The following is a 22,360-nucleotide window of genomic DNA, read 5'->3' as shown; positions in this document are numbered from 1 at the left end:
TGTCTGTGGGCTGGAAAGGCCTTCATGGCAGAAGGAAAGGTTTTAGACCTCCATCTCCTATTGTGGCTGCTTGTCTGAAGCATTAAATGGATAGATTAGAAGAAGCAAAGCGGCATAGGAGAAGAGGCCCACTCTGGGTTGACTCACCATCCAGGGTGACTAGGTCTTTAAGAATTTGTGTGTCTGACATGAAGCAACTCTCTGTAATTCCTGAAAAGGCCTAGAACATTCTCAGGAGACACAGTCTCCGAAGGCCAGGGAACCATTGGGCCTGCCCTCGCTCCAATCCAAACCCCATGTGGTGTCTCCAGTTTGAGCTGCCTCTCTGTGTTCAATGAGAGTCCCCCCAGAAAGGAGAGGGAGACAGGAAAGGCCAGCTAGAAGCTTTGAAAAACACACAAGTCCTAGAAAGTTTCACCACATGCTTGAGAAGAAACATTTTACAAAAACATACGACAGGCTCTGCCAGGGATTTTTTGAGTTATTGTTATTACTGGTTTAAAGCCACATGAGACCTAAACCTTAAGAAACATTCCTTCATTCTGTAAATACTGTATGAACATCTATTAGGTGCCAAACACTGTGTGGGGCTGTGAGATACAAAGGCCCTTTTCTCCAGGGACTTACAGCCCAGTGGGGGAGATGATATGTTTGAGTGGATCATGACAGCAGCTTTCTAAGAGCTGTTATAAAGGTGTACACAAGGGGCAGCAGAGGAACTGCTAAATTGCCTAGAGACCTCACAGAGGGCTTCCTAGAGGAGGTGATGTTGGAACTAATTCTTGAAGGATGAATATAAGACACGTAAACATGGGATAAAAATTAGGAAATGAGATGAATAAAAGAGAGACACAAGTGAATGGGGTGTCTGGAAGGAGAAAGAAATGGGAGAATTTAAAGATGATACATGGGTGCCTGGGTGGCTCAGTCAGTTACGCGTCCAGCTCTTGATTTTTGGCTTAGGTCATGATCTCACGGTCATGAGATCAAGCCTTGAGTCAGGCTCTGTGCTGACCGTGCGGAGCCTGTTTGGAATTCTCTCTCCCTCTCTCTCTGTCCCTCCCCCGTTCTCAAATAAATAACCTGAAAAAGATTACATAAATTTTCTTGAGAAACTAAAACTAATAAGTGATAATATTCATGGGCCCATCTGCACATAGAGAAGCTGCTTGTCCAAGCTGGCTCTGAGTCTGTAAAGAGGCTGTTGAAACCAGCTTCTCCAAGGTAATTTTTATGGGCAGTGAACATTTTCTGTCTCTCCGCTCCCCTCCCCCCACCCCACATTAATCTAGAAGGAAGTGGAGGAGAGGTGGTAGAGACCAGAGTTTGCTTCTTCAAAAATTGAGAAGCTAGGGCCCTGAGGTGGGGAGAGCCTGGATGGTTCTGGGCCCCCACAGGCAATGTATCAAGGCTGATCCCGGCACACACATAGTTCTGAACACAGTGCCAGTGGCTGCCCCCTCAGAGGACAGCCCCGCGCTTCTGGGCGGCTGAGTGAGCCTCACACCTGCCACAGACAACAGTGGAGTCCATTGTATTACCTCCACCCAAGTCAGACTGGAAGGTTTGGGGCATGTATTGGTTGGGTTTTGTTTTTAGCAAGAGATGATGCATAGGCTGCTGATAAGGAACTTCGTGTCTTTAGGCTGGGTTATGTCCTGGCTGATGCCCCACATTCATGCGACTTCGGGCAGGTCCTGTAACCAGTCTGAACCTCTGTTTCTTCAGTTACGAAGTGGAGATAATGATACTTCTTGCATGTAGAGGTTGTGAGAACTAGACGAAGGGATATACTTAGAGGACCTTGTACGATACCCCTCCAGGGGAGTGGTTCAATAAATATTCATGGTTATCACATCTCTTCATAGCACGTGAAGAGCCTCATGTTGATCCTGGGTCCTTGGGATTATCCATACTGGCTTTTGGCTCTTACTTATGGTGACTCCACAGGGTCACAGTGAGGAGAGAAGACCCTGAGTGGGGAACTTCTTTCTCTCCCTCTTAGTGTCCCTGAGGTAAATGCACTAGTTGGCTGCCATGAAGCCAAATGACATAAGAGGTATGAAAGCACTTTGAGAGACATGGCATCCATAGGAATTCGGGTCCCCATCACCATCCTGACTAGAGGTAGATGTTCTGAGAGACTGTTGAGTGCCCCTTAGGTGTTCACCCAGTCCCATTCCATAGGCAGGGAAGCTGAGGGCAGGGGGGAATTAGGTGACTTGGCTGGGACCCGCCAGTATCCAACCGAGGCAGTGGCTTCCTGCCAGTAGATTTGGCAGAAATTTCTCTCAGGTATCTAAAGCAAGTGTTGGGAACCAGTGAAAACACCACTTTAAGTAGCCTGAGAATCATCCAAAGTGGGTGGGGCCCAAATCAAAGGCCCCAGTGACATGTTCGGTCCATCCACCAAGGAGTCTGCTTGTACCTTGGCCAATCGGCAACCGGTTCAAACAAAGCCCAACACCACCTATCGCTGAGTCCTGAGTCCAGGCTGGTTAGAGGCCCACTGCTTCTGAAGATGGAACCAAATGGAAATGGATCCTTAGATTGGTAGTAAGTTCCCTATTGCCGGAGGGAATAGACTGGAAAAACACATGGTAGGGTGTTGTCAAGGGGATTCAAGCATTAAATAGTAGTCCCGACTTTGAACCTTAGAGAATTTTGGAACGAGTTGCCTCTGAGACCTGCAGGAGGGACTCTAGGAACGAAGAAAGAAAAACATCAAGGTCCAGAACATGGGGACCAGGAGTTAGGAAATGAATCTGTTATGTGTCCTTGCTCAGCAGGGCGGTTGGCCTCTATGCTTATTCATCTGTAAAATGGAACTAATGACCCTGAACCCTGCTTCATGCAGATATGAGGAGGACAACAACAAAGTTCGCCCATAAGTAAATATCAAACCTCATTTAAACCATATAGGCTAGGGTGTCATCACTGGGTGAGCTGCCACCTTTCATTCATTCATTCAACCAAAAATGTATCGACGGTACCTGGACCCTGGGAATTGGGTGGACAGGGAGCATCATTTCACCTATATTTATCTTTCTCCAACTCATTAAATGCCATTACTAGAAAGATCCTTTGTCTGTAGACTTGTGCATTTGCCATCTTTTAAATGTGTAGGCAAGTCTGTGAGACATTTCCCTCTGGGGCTATTTCCCTCATAAATGGACCCCTGGACACACACATACACACCATCACCTTTGAAATGATCTGAAATCAGAGAGCTGCTTCTCTTTCTAATATAAAACTCCAGTTCTATTTATTTCAAAGTACCACTCAACAGGTTTGGGTCCTGGGTTTTTCTAAGAACATAGCATCATAATGTGGACCCCTAGGATCTATGAGGAGAGAGGAGAGGTGGGGAAAGCTGTTTTTAGTCTCTGAATATTTTGTCTAAGTGCAAATTGTACCTTTGAGCCCTTTCCCTCTAGACCTGAGACTTGGTTGAGCTCATCCTCTTGGACACCAAAACACAAGATGTCAGGATTCAGAGGGTTGCTTCATTGTCTGAGAGCCAGTGATCCAATGAAAACACATTACCCCTAAAAACAATGGTTGGTCATATTTGAGCTCCTTTAAAGAAAGGAAAGGGGTGCCTTTGTGGGGCAGAGTGAGGTGGGCAGAGAGGAGCCTATCATGGGCTTCCCCTCTGTACCCCACACCCCGCATGAAATAACGGCAGATGGCAAAGCTTTGGGAAGAAGAATAAAAGTGTTTTTGTCTGTCCGTCCGTCCGTCCGTCCGTCTGTCTGTCTGCCAAGTGAAGGCTACAGACCCTATCAAATCTACTCCTCTCTCTTTGCAGAATTCAACCAGACAGTCCAGAGTTCTGGAAATATGACAGACAAAAGCAGTCAGGATCAGCTGCTGTTTCTCTTTCCAGAGTTCAGTCAACAGAGCCAGGGGCCTGGGCAGTCCGATGACGCCTGCTCTGAGCCCCCCAACAAGAAGATGCGTCGCAACCGGTTCAAATGGGGGCCCGCATCCCAGCAAATCTTGTACCAGGCCTACGACCGGCAAAAGAACCCCAGCAAGGAAGAGAGGGAAGCATTAGTGGAGGAGTGCAACAGGTAACACGACCAGAAACTCGCTCGAGCAGGCAGGCAAGCACACGGACCTGAGATCCATCCCCTCAGTCCCAGGATATTGAAATACTGATTATCCAGCTAAGTGTGGCTAAATTGGGGTTTCCCAATGTGCATTCCACGGAACCCCAATTTCAAGTCAAATAAGACTTGAATAAGTCAAATAAGTCTCAAATAATTTGAGAAACATCAATTGGATGCATACTTCCTCTTGGGGAGTCATGGCATAAAGTAACATATTAAAGATTCCAAGAAGGCCTAGAGTCAAGAGACTTACTTGGCTTTGTTGAATTGATTGTTAGCTGTGGAATCTTTTTTTTTTTTTTTTTAATTTTTTTTTTCAACGTTTTTTATTTTTATTTTTGGGACAGAGAGAGACAGAGCATGAACGGGGGAGGGGCAGAGAGAGAGGGAGACACAGAATCAGAAACAGGCTCCAGGCTCCGAGCCATCAGCCCAGAGCCTGACGCGGGGCTCGAACTCACAGACCGCGAGATCGTGACCTGGCTGAAGTCGGACGCTTAACCGACTGCGCCACCCAGGCGCCCCTAGCTGTGGAATCTTTTTTTTTTTTCTGGGGGATATTTACACCATGAGCTATTATTGCAGGGAAGATACTCTGGAGAATCCTGGTCTAAAGTATGCCAGTGAAATGAGAATCATATGTCTGACCTCCATGCAGACTAGGGAAAAACCATTGGTCTAAAAGGAAACTTGGCAGAAAAGACCTGGTCAGATCTGTCCAATCCACTCTGCCCACACTGAATAGAGTTCTTTTGGTATCTTAACAACTACATGTAATTTTAAAGAAAACTATTAGAAATCCTTGGGATACCTTATTTATTTCCTTATTTATTCATTCATTCATTCCTGCCATCCTCCCTGACTCCAACATTGATTTTTTTTTAAGTTTATTTATTTATTTTGAGAGAGAGAGAGAGAGCACTCGCATAAGTGCGGGAGGGGCAGAGAGAGAGAGAATCCCAAGCAGGCTCCATGCTGTCAGCATGGAGCCCAATATAGGGCTGGAACTCATGAACCATGAGATTCAGACCTGAGCTGAAATCCAGAGTTGGACACTTAACTGATTGAGCTACCCCGGTGTCCCTCCAACATTGACTTTCTTAAAAGTCTGGTCTTTGCTCTGGCCAACACCTGTGGTCTCTCTGTTTCTGGGCTGGGCTGGCTCTAGCAATAACATATGGCTGGGGAGGTCAGGCCAGGAAGGGGGAGGCAAAGCAATCAGCTTGGACATGTCACAGCCTATACTCTGTCCCCCTGCTAATGAGAAGCCCCCTAGCATCCAATGGTGTCTAAAAGTCTCTGACACGTGGAATTGGGGTTTCATGGGCAATGATAAAGCTGGAGACCAGCCACCTGGGCATGTTCTCCTTGTACCTCACCCAGCCTGCCTTTTGGGGAGGATTCCTGTGGCACAAATGAGGAATTTGGTTTCCCTGGCACCCTTTGGGGGTATCCAAACCCCAAATGACCAGAAGTCCCTTTGAAGGGAACCAGAGCTAGTGAAGGATGTCACCTTTTGTAGGTCGGGAAGGGTAGCAACATAAGATGTCAAGAGGCCCAGTCTGGACCTTCTCCCTGAATTACCTGCCTCTCGACTACTCTCTTCTTGTAAGGAGCCACACCAGAGGCCTATGCCCCTCACTGACAGGGCCACAGAGCTTGTGCTGCACCTGTGTTTGGCCCTATTCCCAGCATGTCATCAGAGAACTACTACACAGGCTGGACTTTTCTCAGGACAGGCTTTTCCCCAGGATCTAGCTCTATCCTTGGCCTCTTCGTACTCCTAACCGAGACCACTGGGATTGTGTGTCTGGGGCCAAACACCGGCAAGCCTCCCCCTGGCTGTCCTTGCTCACCATCTCCCCCACTCTCCATCCTCAGGGCAGAATGTTTGCAGCGAGGCGTCTCCCCCTCCAAAGCCCACGGCCTGGGCTCCAACCTGGTCACTGAGGTCCGTGTCTACAACTGGTTTGCAAACCGCAGGAAGGAGGAGGCGTTCCGGCAGAAGCTGGCCATGGATGCCTACAGCTCCAACCAGACGCACAACCTGAACCCCCTGCTCTCCCACGGCTCTCCCCACCACCAGCCCAGCACCTCTCCTCCAAATAAGCTGTCAGGTAAGCCCAGCCCAGGCCTCACTGCCTCGGCAGCCCAACCATCCTGCTTCCCGCCATGGGTCTCATCTGGGTCAAGACTTTTCAGAGGAGGAAATGCTCTGGGATGGTGCTCAGGCTGGCCTCCCATTGCCAGAGTGTTCTTGTGAAAACAGTGTTTGGCTGTGGTCAGGTTTCCTCTGAGTCCTTGCTCAGCCTCCAAGAGCCCCTCTCCCCAGTCTTCTCTGGTCCCCTTTCTTCTCCCTGTGTGGCTGCTGACTCAGCAAGTCAGTGCGGCTGTCAGATTAGACGGAGAGGCTGCCTTATTGGCATGCCAGGTCCACACTGCAGGCAGAGGGGTCACCTCCTCCACCCCTGTCCATATCCTACCCCAGGGCTCTGTCCAGCTCCAGCAGGAGGAGCCCAGGGGCCTCTGGGGAAGGGCCACTCTGTTGACAGTCTCTGCTTGTTCTCTGCCAGAGTTTGGGTGGAAACAGCCACATAAAGTCTTTGCACTGATGAATCGGCCAAAACTCATTGAGTACCTACTGTGTGCCAGGTCCCGGCCTGAATTAGCATGCCTCTGCTGTGGGGTGTGGGTTTATCAGGGTGGAAGCCCTATATGCTGAGTGTTCCATCACGCATAGTCTAAAGGCACTTCTCCGCCTGGGGCTTAGTTCTTCCAGGAAAGCTGGCTTCCCAGAATTAGGATGCTTATTGAGGCCAGAGTGGTGCCCGTGTAGAAAGAGTATGGCATGGTCTCCCGCCTGCTCTGGGGAAGGGCTTGCAAAAGGAGAACCAAGCACCATTTCCAACTCAGGGTTGGTTCTGAAGTCTGTTGCTTCCTTGCCTGCTGGTTGCTCCACTGCTTGGAGAGCCCTGAGGTCTGGGGCTGGCCTAAGTATTGTGGGGCCCAAGCTTTTGTTCCACTCTGTGCTCCCACCAGGATCTCTGGGAGCCTGAAACTGTCCGGCATGAAGCCAGGGCCAGGGCTAGGGGCTTCTCTGGATCCAACTCCCATAGAAGGGGAGGCTCAGCCACACGGGGAGTAAGTTTTGGTTACCCTTGAGAGGCAGAGGAGCCCCTGATGGACACTGGTCCGATTGCAGAGTAACCCAGTGCCTTAATGGAAATTCAAACCAGGGTTCAGAGGGCAGTGGCAAACGGCATGTGGCCTGCACTGAGCAAGACTGGAGCACTTGCCGCCCGCAGTGATCCACGGAGCTGGCTCTGGATCTGTGGGGGGCGTGGTTGGGGCAAGGGGCATTATTGAGGAGACAATGGCTATTGTGTTGGGACCTGTGATCTCCACACCAAAGTCAGGGAGCCTGCAAACCAAACAAAGGCCCAGCAGCTTTCTGACAAGCTGGGGTTGTGGTGAGGTCACCACAGGGTCGTTAGCTTAGGCCTTCTGTATATGGACAGGAGACAGAGAGGGGCTGGAGGGACAGGGACAGGTCCTGGAATCTGAGCAGGGTGGGTGGAAAATACAGTCCCAGAGCCCTCTGAGTGGAGTCCCAGAAGGCATGGACCACTTGGAGTGGGTTCTCTGGGGTCTCCCTAGATGTTGGCCTTTGAAAAAAATCATGGAATGCTGGAACTGGGCAGAACGTCAAAGAAGGAAACTGAGGCTCAAAAGAAGCAGTGACTTGCCAAAGTTATACAGAGCGATGGTGGCAGATGGGACTGGAACTCAGGCCTGCTGATTCCCACTTGGTACAGCATAGATGCACACGTGTCCCTGCCCACAGGAGCATATTGTCTTCTTGGGAAGACATTGTGCTGGCATGGAGGGCCCAGAACCATCTAGGGACCAAGGCTGTCTTTCAGGGCTTTGTGTGTCTTTCTAGGGAGAGACTCCTATTTATGGAGCATTAATTATGGGACATTGTATATTTTCAGTGGCTGCCCTTCCCCTCTGCCTTAATTTTCACTCGGGGCTCGTCAGGATAGTCCTTTCCATGCCCAGAGAGTGGATGCTCTGGACTTAGTTTTGAAGCCCACATCTAGCCAGCCAGATTGATTCCCATAACTGCAGCATGACCCAGCCATGTAACTTCTCTGAGTCTGACTTTCCTGTCTGTAAAATCAAGAAGTCAGGCCTACCTCATCGGGTCCACGTGAGGATTAAATGAGAGAATGTATAAACACCATCTTTCCCAATAAACTGTAATTGCTATCATTATCACTCTTGTTACTACAGCGGTGGGAAGAAGGACAGGCAGCAGAAATCCATTTCCTTCTAAATTTCACACACTGGGGCATTATTCCTAAGAGGCAGTGACATGTGACCTGGCCCTGGGAGTGGAAGCAGAAGCGGCCACTGGGCTGGGGCCTGGGGTGCAGGATGCTGGCATGCGTGTCTGTTTCCCCCTCTCAGGTTGCCAGGGGGGGCACGTGAGGTGTAATGGGGCTGCTGGGGAACGCACCCAGGGCTAGGCCGACAGCAGGCTGGAGCCCAGCACTCAGGGAGGGCTACGGTCCATAGAGCCTCATGGTGCACTTCCTATCATGGGCCCCACGGCCAAGGTACACTCTCTAACCAAGCCCAGAATGTACGTGGGTGTAGAATACAAAACGAGCTCTGTGGAGGCCGAGGAGAGACCAACACCCAGAGTCAGCAGCAGCACCAAACACCCTCCAAGGCTAAGCTGGGGAGACAAGGCCCCGATCTCCCTCCCCCGCACTCCCTCCTCTCTGAACGCCAGCCTCTGAGCCAGGAGGACTGGAGGCACTTTAGAGACAAATCTTTCCCTTGAACCTTCTTCCTGGAGAGGAGAGCATCCCTTCCCTAACGAGCCGCCTTCTCTCCCAGCCACTCTGGGTGTGCTGTGGCCCACTTGCCCACGGTGACCACAGTGTGACCCTGGTCCTGGAATGTCCGGTACAATAGGAGTGGCAGGAGGAGCACTGTGCCTCTGTCAGCGGCTGATTGGTTACAAGGTGCCCTACAAACACGCTGTCAGCAGAATCAGCTGTTTTCGGCGTTGCCCCTCCCGGCTTTACAATCACACACCAGCATGCAGCCCAGGGTTGTCATGGCTTTGTCTCCCTTATGCATGCTTAATTGCCAATTAAGTTGGGGCTTTGAACCAGCCTGGCTGCCGCTGATGGGCCTTCATCTTTCCAGTGAGTGTCACAGGGGCACCCTTTGTTTGCTCTTCTTGGGGGCCTGAAGTTACTGTAGCAGGCTGCAGGCGGCCGTTTATCTTCAGCCTGGAAGGCCTTTATCTGCACACACACCCCCCTCCCGGCCCTGCTCTCGCCAGCAGGAGCTGTCCCTGGTTATAGGCCCCATGACAGCCCATTCTGAGGCCATTGAGCAGGCCCGGAGTGATGGCCCCTACCTCCATTCTGGAGTGGAATCAAGAGAAAGGCCCCCAAAAGGTCAGAGAGCAGGGCTGTGGCGAGGAAGGGGACTGGTTGGAGACAGGTGCTTGTATTGATTGGCTCGAGGAGGAGGAGGAGGAGGAGGAGGAGGAGGAGGAGGAGGAAGTTGGCATGGAATGGAAGCTGGGCTAGCCTTGGCCCAAGCCGTGGGGCCCAGCTGCATGATCTGTGGTGGCCTGGCTCACTGTACCCTTTGCTCCAGCCTGCAGCTGTCTGCAACAGCAAGGGGGGAGCAGAAGGTCTTCAGCTTTCATTCAGCCAACACATCATGTCCTCACTCTTCTATCATCTTTCGGGAAGGAGATTGAGGCTCATTCTCCCAGAGGTGAGAAGAAGCCCTTCCAGAAGAATCTTTGGGTACTTTAAGTGGAGACCTTTATTTCTGTGGCTGCTTACTCCTGCTTCTCTTGCCCTTTCTCCAAGCCTAGTGGATTTGATGGTCAGATCAGAGCTTGAAACCCAGAGAATCTTGCCTCCCACCTCCCCCTTGTGGCCTCTCGCATGCCCTACCAAGTCACCCACAAGAGTCCAAAGACTGAGTCTCAGACAAATCAAACTCTGGGCCAGGGTATCTGTGTGGTTGCTGCTGCTTTCCCTGATGCTGAAATCTGTAGGACCCAAGGAAATCTCAAAAGTGCCCAACGGAAGGGTTATGGCTAATGTGAATAATCATAACAGCTAGTGTTGATTAAATATTTCCTGGGTTCCAGGCCCTGCGCTGAGTGCCTCCATGCATCATCTTATCTAATTCTCATGACAACCTTGTAGGGTAGAAACTTTCTGTACCCATATCCCCATTTTACAATGAACAAAGGTAAGATGTTTGGAATGTAGATAATTTGCCCAAGTTCATATAGTTAGCAAGCAGTAGAGACAGGTTTTGAACTATTACACACTGACCATCTCTTCTGCTTTATGCAGATGCTAAGAACTTTTCAGGCATGGAAACCAACACACACACAATACCCCCACAGTCCCTTCTTTTCCCACATTCTTATTGCTCCCCTCTGAAAGACAAAAGGCTTTAGGAGAGCATGGCCAAGGATGGGGGTCTCCCAGTCTGGCTAGTTTACTGCTTCCCCTGCACCAACTGTTGCCCCTGACCAAGGTAGATTCTGCACTCTGCAGAAAGAGATGTGAGCCCCCTCTTCCACCACCCCATCCCCATCTGGGCAGGGATTTGAACTGCCCTTGCAGTCGGCACTGTCTGGGGCACTAAATGCCTTAACAACTTAATGGGGCTTCTGAGACAGCCCGGTCACCTCAGCTCACCTCTGAAGCTCCGCCCCCTCCCCGGGCAGCAGACAATGGGCGGGGCGTTTATGAGGGTGGTCGTAAAAATATTCATCTCGGCAGCAAAGGTCCCCATAGTAAATAAGCCCTATTGTCCCAAAGTAGCAGCTTATTTCAGTTCAGAAAAGAAACAAATGCCACCTTGAAACATCTGGTGTTTTAGGAAACCCTTTTGTACTGACTGGGAGTCCAGGGGTGGACCTGGCTCCACGTTTCTCCTTCAGAAGGACTTTATCTGACGGCCATTTTATCTGCTGAATTTGAAGGTCATTTTATCTTGCGGTACCACCCTGTCGGCTGCCGCTAGATTGAGGAAGACAATCAGGATATTAATGAGATTAAGAGGCCCAGCCTTCAGAGATTCTGCTGGCAACCTCCTCCTGATAGTGGACCGAGCCTGGTCTGCATACAAAGAAACCTGGCTGCTGGGCTGGTGGGGCTCAGAGCTTGTGCACAAAGGAGCCAGGAGATACTGGAGTGCTATCACTGTAGACAGCCCCGTGGGCCATGCCTAATCCCCCTGAAGGACCCTTAGATGATTCAAGGACTCCTTGTTGCCTCCAGTCAGCACTGAGGAGGAAGGAAGCTGCCAGTAAACACACAGCCCCTGCCTGCAGGTTATAGAAGTGCCCTTGGAATCTGTTTGTTGAAGGTTTGATGGGAACGGACAGGAACTTGGGGGGAATTAAGCACCAGAGGTACAGAGAGCGGCCAAAATCTGTGCAAGGGCCTTTGAAGCTAGCTGCTCGATGGGAAGGCACAAGATCTGGCATTTTGCCTCTACCCACTTTTCGATGAGAAGTACAAGCACAAATGGGGAAGCTATATATATATATATATATATATATATATATATATATATATATATACACACACACACATACATACACACCCACATATATGAAAATTCATATATATATATGAATGTAACATAGCCCCAATATAAGGTCAAATGAGGCATTCAGTTGTGGTTATCATCCTAGGAACTCTGGTATAGGGGTTGGCAAACTTTTTATGTAAATAATTTAGGCTTTTTGGGCTGTATAGTCTGTCTTCACAATTACTTGACTCTGCCTTTGTGGGATAAATGTGGCCATGAACCATATGTAAACAAACGAATGTGGCTGTCTTCCAACAAAACGTTATGTATGGGACTGAGATTCGAATTTCCTATAATTTTCAAATATCACAAAATATTCTTCTTTGGATTTTTCCCCCAACCGTTTAAAAAGGTAAAAGCCAAGCTGAGCTCATGGGTCCCACAAACTGCTTTGGCCTGTTTGGACCACAGTTTGCGGACCCCCACTCTAGGATAATGGTTTCCAATACCTTGCCACACTTCAGAATCAACTAGGGAGCTTCTAAAATCCCAATGCCCAGGGGTGCCTGGGTGGCTCAGTTGGTCAAGCATCCAACTCTTGATTTCGGCTCAGGTCATGATTTCACGGTTTATCAGTTCGAGCCCCTCATTGGGCTCTGTGCTGTAAGGTATTCTGTGCTGCTTGGTATTCTGTCTCCCTCCTTCCGTGCCTCTCCCCTGCTTGCTCTCTATCACTCTCTCAAAATAAAAATAAATGTTAAAAAAAATGTAAAAATCCCAGTGCCCAGGCTGTGCCATAGATGCCTGACCATCACCCTGACGTGTGATACAGATTGAAGATAATCTGGGGAAATGCTTTTCTAAATCCAGTGGGTGTAGCAACGAGTCATATACTAGGCAGGCAGACCTGAATTCCAACCTCGACTTGGCCTGTGTGACAATGGGCAAATCTCTGGGATCACTAAGCCCCAGTTTTTCAATTTGTAAAACGGGACACCAACTCATGCAGAGGCTATGAGGATTAAATGAGCTGGTGTATGTAAAGCACCCTGGATGTAGCAGGTGCTCATGAATGGTAGCTATTGCCATTCCTTGCAGGGCCTTGTTTTGGGTTTTTATTCCCCCTCTTTCTCTCTGTTCCTCTTGGAGGTTTCTTTCAACCCTGACTTTTAGAGAACTTGAAGGGTTTCCAACTAGACACTCATCTTGGTGTTTGTGGCAGATTAAGTCTGGCTTCTTGTATAATGCAGTTTCTCATTCTTCCAAGAAGGACTGCTCTGTGACATCCATAACGCACGTCCAGTGCCATATCCAGTACCATAGGCATTTAGAGCAAAAAAACAGAGCTGGGAAGCGCCAAGGATTGTGGGGAGGGGCGGAGGCTCATGACCATGTAGCAGGAGGTCAGGTTCATAAGATGACCCTGAATTTCCTGTAGGGCATTTTTCTCCTTTAATTTAAGGAGGCGCGAGCACCCTGCTTGTTAGTAATTAGCCCTGGGATCCTGCCAATTAGAGGGGGTGTGGTACTTTCTTGGTGGAAGCCCGATCAGAGAAGCTTAATGGCCTTTGTTCTTAGGAGGGAAGCTCCCCCAAATTTCAGGCACAAGAGCAGTAAGAAGGGGAGGGTGGACACAACTCCTGCAGTGAACACAGGAAACCTCAGAGGCTCCAGAGGGCTGATTCTCTGGAAGCTGCTTCCCTCAGCCTGTGAGCCTGCATCTGCCTAAGATACGCCTTCCTGTTGCCCTGTGCTCTGGCTTCAGCAGCCCGACAAAAGCACCACTGTGTGAGTTTAGCCACTGAGGAGTCAACCGATGAAGCCCAATCTCTAATGCTTTCAGGAAGTCAAGAACCATCTTTCTCAGAACACAGACTCACCTCCCTCCCAAGCTGGAAAAACACCATGCAGATATCTTTAGTGTTTAATGACTCTCCCAGGGAAGTCTCCATCCCCTGAGGCAAGCTGGCTACGGGCAGGCCCTTGCCTGGACTGCACTCAAGAAGGGTGTATCTGGGTAGCAAGGGGTAGCATCCCCAAACAGGCTTGGGCTTGATCTGTGGTTCCTTCACTCTCTGATGGTTACTTGGGCTCGTTGAACCTCAGTGTGTTCATCTATAAAATAGGGATCAGGGATTGTGATGTCTGTCTCCTCAGGGCTGATGTGAGGTTTAAGTATCATAAAGGGCCCAGCAACAAGGTGCCTGACAAGGTATTGTTGGGTTGGCTCAGGAGCCCTTAGGGCCTTGAGAGAGAAGAAGAGCTTTGGGTTTCCTTGGGTTCTTGAGTAGGGTGTGGCTTGCAGTTTCACCCTGGAAGTTTCCTTTTCCACGAACCCTGCTTCTCATTTGAGACATCAGAAACCATGAAACCCAAGTATTGGCAAGACCTGTGCTTCTTACACCTCCATCCCAGCCCACATAAAAGGCATCTTGGGAGCTCATTAAAAACACCCACATCGGGGCGCCTGGGTGGCGCAGTCGGTTAAGCGTCCGACTTCAGCCAGGTCACGATCTCGCGGTCCGTGAGTTCGAGCCCCGCGTCAGGCTCTGGGCTGATGGCTCGGAGCCTGGAGCCTGTTTCCGATTCTGTGTCTCCCTCTCTCTCTGACCCTCCCCCGTTCATGCTCTGTCTCTCTCTGTCCCAAAAATAAATAAAAAAAACGTTGAAAAAAACAAAAAACAAAAAACAAAAACACCCACATCTCCCCCACCTACACCTTTTAGAATCAGAACTTGATGTTGGCGGGGGGGGGGGGGGGGGGGGGGGGTCAGGCGTGGAAAGTTTCAATAAACTCTCTTAAGAAATTTGGATATACAGTCAGGGCTGGACATCACAAGGCCAGATGGAGCAGGAGGGTCTGAAGGGGTTGATGATGATCCTGAAGGCCCTTTGCTAAACTAGGAGAGGTGAGGCAGCTGGGGGAAGGGCCCTGGACTAGGATTCAGGAGACCTGATCCGCGAATGAGAAGGGGTGACCTTGGGCCAATCACCTAACTTCTCAGGGATTCTGGCAAATGAGGGTGTCGGACCTTTCAGCTCTGACAGGTGAGTATTTGGAGATTGCATGTAGCATCAAGTGTTGGGGCCCAGGCCCCTGCTGCCTGAAGTAGCAGAGGGACGTTGGTCATTGTGATATCTTATTGTTAAGCTCATCATCTGTCTGTCTCTCGCTCCTTCCCCATTTCAGGAACTGTGTGCTGTTACAATCCTTCCACCTTTATTAGGGACCATTAGAGCTTTACAGCAGCGGCAGATTGGGTGGGGCCAGTCACAATAAACAGATTTATAATGGGTGTAAACGAGACACCTATCACTGCTGAAGGTTAACACTTTCAGGGCCTTTGAGTGGCAGCCTGCATGCCCATTGCCTTCTGGCCCTACCCAAGGCAGGGTGCCGCTTCCTGGTCAGCACCTCTCGGACTGGGTTGGTGATGAAGCCCAGGGAGTTCTTGTTCAGCGAGCGGGGAAAACCTCTGAATAACATCTCCCATTTGTGTCACATCAATTTGCATGGTGGGTACAAAATAGCTGCTTGATTTATCTCAAGATGTTTTACCAATGGAAACAGAAACAAGCCTTCTCCTCCTTCTTGAGAATCTTCCTGCTGGGTGAAGTATAAGGTTTGCATCCCTATATGTCAAAGAAAAAGAAAGAAATCCAGTAAGTCTCATTCTTCCTGTGAGGAAAAGTAGTTCCCGGAGTCTCTAAAACTGTGTATGTATGCTGAGTGGTGGAATTCCAGGCTGTACCCACATCGAAGCCCGAGTTGGCTTTCTTCACCACTATGTCTCCAGTCCATAACCTGTGCCTGGCACATGGTGGACATTCCATTATTTGTGCACTGACCATATCTATTATGAAGGGCTTCTTGTCCAAAACCCGAATACATAAATCCTCTATTTTGTAATCTGTTTTTCAGGTTTAGAGTTAAACTGACAAACTCCATAGTTTGTCTCGCTTTACGTAACATAGTACATATTATGATTTAAAGCATATTTTCCCTTTTCTAGAAACAATGACATCCAGCTCTACTTTCATTGATACTGCTTAACCAAAGTATACAGTGTATACACACACACACACACACACACACACACACACACACACACACGCACACACACGCACACACACATGCATAACCTCCAATATTTAATGTTACCAGGAAGTTTTCAAAGAACATATTTTTGGGGTGCCTGGGTGGCTCAGTCATTTGAGCATCAGACTCTGGATTTCAGCTCAGGTCATGATCCCCGGGTCGTGGGATGGAGCCCCATGTTGGGCTCTGTGCTAAGCATGGAGTCTGCTTAAGATTCTCTCTCTTTCCCTCTGCCCCTCTCCCCTGCTCACATGTGCTTGCTTGTTCTCTCTCTCTCTCTCTCAACATAAAAGAGAGCATATTATTATTCTTTTTCTCTTAATGTTCTACTGGTTTAGTTTACTAGCTTTGTCTACTAGTTTAATTTAGTTCTACTAGTCAGCTTAATGCTCTACTACATTAGTTCCTATTATAATTTCTTACCAGCATGTCTTGGACAAGAAAAGAGCTAGAATAGCTCTTCCTGAGTTTATGTTGAGTAAGCCGAGGTCTAGAAAAGGGCCTGGATTTTTTTTTGCAGATCAGAGTCATTTGGAGAGATGGCACTAAGCAGCTGCCATCCTTGGGGGACTGCTCCCTGAGTGCTTTGCTGGTGCTCCTGTTCAGTGGAAGCCAGTAATCATCCAACCTCCAAAGCCTCACCCCGATGCCTGGTGCAGCCTGGGACCAGCGTCCATGAGCTGGTACCCAATGGCTATCTGTCATGATGCTGCTGCTGCTGCTGCTGCTGCTGCTGCTGCTGCTGCTGGGGGAGCTGCCTCCAACGGTGGTGATGAAGAGGCTGGGGTCTGGCCAGGCAAACTCCCATAACGGGGCAGCTCTGACACTTGCCAGGCCTCAAAGGATCTTCTCCCCGGGTGTCACTTCCCAGCGGGGCCCTGCTTATGAATGGTTCGCAGTGGAAAACCTCTCCTTTCTAAGGCAATTTTATGAGCCTTTCAGTCACAATACAGATGTCTGTTTTTAGGACCTTACTTTTGTGTGGACACCCAGTGGCTCAGTCTGCTGATGGCTTTATAGCCTTCTTCGTTCCCCAGATCCACCAGAAGCGTCATCGTCCTCCTCGCCAGCCAAGCCCAGGGGCCTTTGTTACAGCTACATTACCCCTCCTTGCAAAGGCTGCCTCTGAGAAAAGAGACCCCAGGAGCCAGACTGCGGCAGGGCTCTGTCTGTCCTCACAGCCTTTAGGCCTAACGATGTCCGCTTTTAACCCTTCTAAGTTTTCACTCCAGCTTCCTTTGGAGAAAAAGGCATTTAAGTGACATTTAGTGTTGCCACAGTAAATTCCCATTAATTGATCCTTCCTCAAAATCAACCCGATGAGCCTCAAACTGGGTTCTAACAGAGTGAGTCCAAATTCGGGCTTCCCACCCGCAGCCCCAAACCTTTAGAAATGCTCAGCCTGTGCCCATGGAAGCACCCATTTCAACCCCCCACCCCCACCTGCTTTAAGCATCCTAGGTAGTGAGACTTATGCTTAGGCCGCAAGAAGTCAGGAATGGGTAGGCCCCCTACAGGCACCCCCATTGGCCTTTTTCACACTAGGTAAAGCACTAACGAGATCCAGGCTGCTTCCTAAGTAATACTCCTCGGTGCACTCACCCTGCGCCTTCAAACACAAAATCACCCCAATGTGTCAGTGCTATTTCTATTTTGATTATATTTTACTCTCGCTTTCTCCTCCTCTCTCACTCCCCCTTCCTCCTTCTTTAAGGGGCATGCCTCCCACTAACCTCAGCAAAATCAGGAGACCTAGAGGAGAAATGTATACCACTGTCGCTTTTGCACCGCTCAGCTCCACAGACCATGTGAAACCTGGTCATCAGTTGCTCATTCCACCAATATTTACTGAGCGCCTCTCACAGGCTAGGCTCTGTGGGAGGTGCTGAGGACACAGTGGAGACCGCAGGCAAGGTCTTGCCCTCGTTGGGCTTACATTCCAGTGACAGAGACAGTCAAGAAACGAGTAAACAAAATCATTTCAAACTCCTTGGGGGGTCACGATGGAGGCTCAACCTACCTGGAATCAATTTGGGGCTTACAGGGAAGAAGAAGAAGGGTCGGCTTCAGGACGCCGCTGACTTGCTGGGGGCCCCTTCACAAGAGGTAGTGAAAATAACCTCTTCCTCTTCGAACCTCAGCTTTCCATTCTGTCGAATGGGCATCCGTGACACATTGAGAGCAGGCTGCGTAAAACACTCACAGATGTGAGGACTTCTCAAGTTCTCAAGTGCCGGCCTGGTTTCTTTCACTTGTAACAGTGGCCTCCGGGCTGAAGGGCTTGTTGCAAAGCATCTGATGTTTGCCTGCAGAAACGGGCTCTCCAGTAAGGACCAGGCATGGTGGCCGGTTTCTGTGGCCCTCCTACATGTGTGATTTTCTCAGGTGCACTGTGCAGGTCAACTTCTGTTCTTGGCCAAGATGCTTTTGATGGAAGACGATTTTTTTTCCCCCGTTGGTTACATTTGCTTTGATTTTTATAAGAAAACCAGTTTGTGGGCTTTCCTTAAGTATCACTCAACTTTTACTCCTTGAGTTCAAGAATGTTTACCGTCCCCGCAGGCCTGTCTGTATTTCTCCTCTTAGGAACTGGGCTCCTAACCCAGCCACCTCGGGTAGAAAGAGATGTGGAATTAAAACCCAGCCCAGTGTTTCAACTGCTTCCGCCTTGCATCAGCTTTTTTCCTCTCAAGCTTTCGGATTTTTAATCTGAACTCTTCACAAATGTTAATCTTTATCCCCAGAGGGGAGGAAATGAGAATAAGAGCTGGTGGTAGTCCCGTGTTACCAGTGAGGAAACTGAGGCAGCCGTGCTATCTCCTTTATTTAAAGCTTTTATTTCTGGACCTCCCAGTTCACAATCTTTTATCCCAGATGAGCCTCTCAGACGGTCACTAGACTGAATAATTTGCGTGTCTGCCTCTTTTCTCAAGAAAGTGACTCCTCTGTGGGGAGAGGGGAAATGGATTTCTGAGGATAGGTTCCCGGGCCTAATTCTGCCTGGCCCCCTCCCCGGCCGTATGTGTTGGCGTCATAGGAAAGACAGCTCTGTCTACCCATAACTGATGAGCAGAGTTGTTTCCTTTGGGAGGAGCTTTCTCTGTCGCACGCTCCTGCTTGCCTGGGTTTAAATTCCCAGGTTCTAGACCCAACAGGGTTGGGCTGTGCTCTGCATGAGGTTAGAAACACAGGGGAAGAATGCGTGTGACAGAGCTCTGGCCAGTTGAGTAATGTTTACTCTGTTGGTGGCTGGGACGCTCATTCGCGCTGGCAGAGGTCCATCAGCCAGAGGAACATTCCTGCATTATCAGGGATGGGAGATTGGTTTTGAAATGTCAAGGGTGAAAGGCATCCCACCAGATCCTTGGGTGAGGCTCACAGACCCCAGTAAAAAGGACCCCCTCGCTTCAGCACCAAAGGCCACGTGGGGGCAAGCTGAACCTCACATGGCCCAGGAGGCCACACCTCCCACTTTTCTTCTTGCTAAAAAGAGCAATTCTGGTCATGTTTTCCTGGCTGACATTGCTCTTTTCTTTGCCTGGCATTTTCTCTCTGAGCAAAACCCGGTGTTTCTCTTACCTTATTTAATTCATTCATCGTTATGGCTTCTGAGGAAGGAAGATCCATATGCCCATCTTGTAGATAAAAATACCAAGACCCAAAAGTTGATTGGTCCAGAATCATCAAGGCAGAGAGACAGAAAGAGGGTATTAGTTTCAAGTGTCTAATTGCTGGTGTCCTGTTGATTTCTGGAATTGTGGAATTGGGATCTCAGCTGCTTTTAGAAGCTCTAAGAGAGGGGTGCCTGGGTGGCCCTGTCAGTTAAGCATCTGACTTTGGCTCAGGTTATGATCTCGTGATTCGTGGGTTCGAGCCTGTGTTGGGCTCTGTGACAGCTCAGAACCTGGAACCTGCTTCAGATTCTGGATCTCCCTCTCTCTCTCTCTGCCCCTTCCCTGCTCACACTCTGTCTGTCTCTCTCCCCAAAATAAATAAAACATTTAAAAAAATTTTAGAAGCTCTAAGAGGGCTATAGTTCTAAGCCCCTGAAGCACAGGTTTCTGAAAAGTCCCCACGGTTGATTACTCCCTGAGCAGGTCCTCTCTGGGGTCCCTTCCACAAGGCAGTTGTGTCTGTCTTTGAAAACAGATACATGGTCAGTTCTATAGAACCCAACATTCACATCATAAAAACCACTGTGCTCTGTAAAGTAACCCAATAAAAACTATAGGGTTTATGGGGAACAAAATGGGGTTAAGGACACAATACTCAAAACTTCTTCAATGACACCCCTTAGAAAGATAAGAATCTAACAAAAACATTAGCCAAGTTTTACACCTGTTACGTGGTTAGGAAATGCATAAATGCTGTAGAATGATAAATATGGCCCTTTACCTTGAAAACAGTCCTGCAGTTTGCCTTCGGAAGCAGGCATCAGAAGGGCTGTGGCTTGAGAGTTAATGTGAAGTAGGAGAAGGAGGGTTGTCGGAAATCGGAAGGAAAATTGTAACTCTAGCTGCGGATCAGTGTGGCTTATAGCACATGCAGTGAACTGTTGGTAGATGCTCAGAGTGTGTGCGTGTGCGCATGCGTGCACATGCATGTATGTACGTGCACACACACTAGTATGGTTAGTGTCCTTTGTGGCTCCATTCAGCTGGGTGCCGATTTCTGAATTCCTCAAGTGTGAAATTCATGTTACACTCAGATTATCCCATATTTGTCAGTAGAACTGGAACAGATCCACACTTTCAATACCAACATTCCCGCAGGACTGACAGCATTCTCTCCTTCTGCCAGAGGGATGCTCCCTTGTTCTAGAGCATGAATGCTCAAAGCAGCTGAGGGCTCATTCCTTCATTCGGGAAATATTCACAGTCCCAAGGCCCTCTGTGAGGCTCCGAGGAAGCAACAATGAGTAAAAAGTCATCCCTTCCTTTAAGAGGGAACAAGAAGTATCCTATTATCAGAACATTATGGTGCAGGGTGTCTGACTCCTGCTGTAAGAGTCTTGACTGCATGTAAAATACCAAGGGCGAAGCAGTTAACTATCAGAATGAATCAAAGCGAGTTCCACAGAGGAGATGGCATTTAACCCTCTTAAAAGATGTGGCATGGAGAAGAAGGGAAGAGCTTTCCTGGCAGAGGGAACAGCAGAAGCAAAAGCACAGAGGCAGGAGATGGCAGGGCCAATGTGACGAACGGCAGGTGCTCCGACATGGCTGTATGGGACGTCGTGAGAGATGATACAAATAAGGCGAGCTGGAGTCACAAAGGCCCCATTCTGCTAGTCTTGGGTTGGGGGTTTTCCAGAAGGCAGCTAAGGGCCGTCATAGGTTTCCAAACAGGGCAGTGACGTGGTACAAGTTTGTTTGAGAAAGAAATCCCAAGCTCCAGCAGTGAGAAGAGTGCCTTGGAGGTGGTGCTGGTGCAGAAAGTGGAATGTGGAGACACTGGCTTCTGGAACCCACAAGCTTCTTTCATGTTTTGATGTGTTTGTCACTAGATTCTAGCTGGGATGACGTTTACTGCTTATGCCGTGGTTCATAGGACCAGCGATGGGGGCATGGCCAATTAGTGACTTGATCCAGGAAGAGAGTGGAAGGTACGGGGCCACGTCTAGTGTTGTCATATCTCCTGTGGGGCCTCTGGGGCTGTTAACCTGGCATCTTTGGCATCGTAACCCAGAGCCCTTGTGGTATATTCATTTTCAGAGCTTGCAATGGTGAAGGAGGAAGGGAATGTGCTCCATTCCCCGAGCACAGTACCTGCCACATGATAGGTACTCAATAAAGTTTTGTAACCTCAGCCTCCTGAAAATGTCTTTTAAACAAAGACAGTCCCAAAGTAGAAGGAATGAGGTATCTTGTGCCAAACACATTCTGGGGACTTTCACATCCACTGAGTCGTTCATCTTCCTCCCCGTGACCCTAAGGGGCAGATACTGTTAACAGCAGAGAAACTGAAGCTTGGGGTGGTTAAGTAACTTCCCCAAGGCCACACAGCTAATCTGTGGTAGAGCCAGGATTCAAACCCAGGTTGCCTGGCTCCAGAGCCTCCTCCACTTTGGTTCTCCTTTGAAGTACCCTTCTGAGTTTGTGAAATACACAAGGACCTGGCCTCTTTCCTTCCTCTGACAAGAACACCTATTTCTGGGGGATCGCCAGTGGATACTTTGTGATACACCTTCCATCCCCTTTAAGGTGGCTACCTGATTACAGCCACTTTCTCTGGGTCCAGAGTGACTGCCAAACTCCTTGGTGGGAGAAGCACCGGTGGGGAAGGTTACAGGTGAATCTGGAGCTGGCAAGCAGCCCCACCATCTCCCACCACACTCTGCAGTGAGAACAGCACCCCCCCACCCCCACCCCCAACAGTGGGCAGACCTCTGGCTCAGAGATGAGGAAGCTGAGCTCACCCAGGACACTGATGGCCGAGCTGAGATCAAACAGGGATGATCCCCTGCCTGCCAACCCAAAGCTGTCCCTTAGCCAGAGGCCTAGGCCCCTGTCTTTCTTTTTTTTTTTTTCTTTTTTTTTTTTTTTTTTTT

At 49.2% G+C, this 22,360-nt stretch overlaps 1 protein-coding gene across 5 annotated transcripts in view; it reads left to right on the top strand.

Moving 5' to 3' along the window:
- The window catches only part of HNF1B (HNF1 homeobox B), a 54,746-nt gene that overhangs the window by 7,027 nt on the left and 25,359 nt on the right, over positions 1 to 22,360 (top strand). For 3 of the 5 annotated variants that reach the window (XM_049636575.1, XM_049636574.1, XM_049636573.1), the window contains exons 3-4: positions 3,890 to 4,076; positions 5,997 to 6,232. In XM_049636575.1, the coding sequence (XP_049492532.1) occupies positions 3,890 to 4,076; positions 5,997 to 6,232 (423 nt within the window). Of the gene's footprint in view, positions 1 to 3,811; positions 4,077 to 5,996; positions 6,233 to 22,360 lie in introns of all 5 variants that reach the window. The other 2 variants (XM_049636572.1, XM_049636571.1) reach the window with 1 other exon arrangement.

This window comes from Panthera uncia, chromosome E1, assembly GCF_023721935.1.
Source record: "Panthera uncia isolate 11264 chromosome E1, Puncia_PCG_1.0, whole genome shotgun sequence".
Lineage (NCBI taxonomy): Eukaryota > Metazoa > Chordata > Mammalia > Carnivora > Felidae > Panthera > Panthera uncia.
This window is presented reverse-complemented; position numbering and strand designations above follow the sequence as displayed.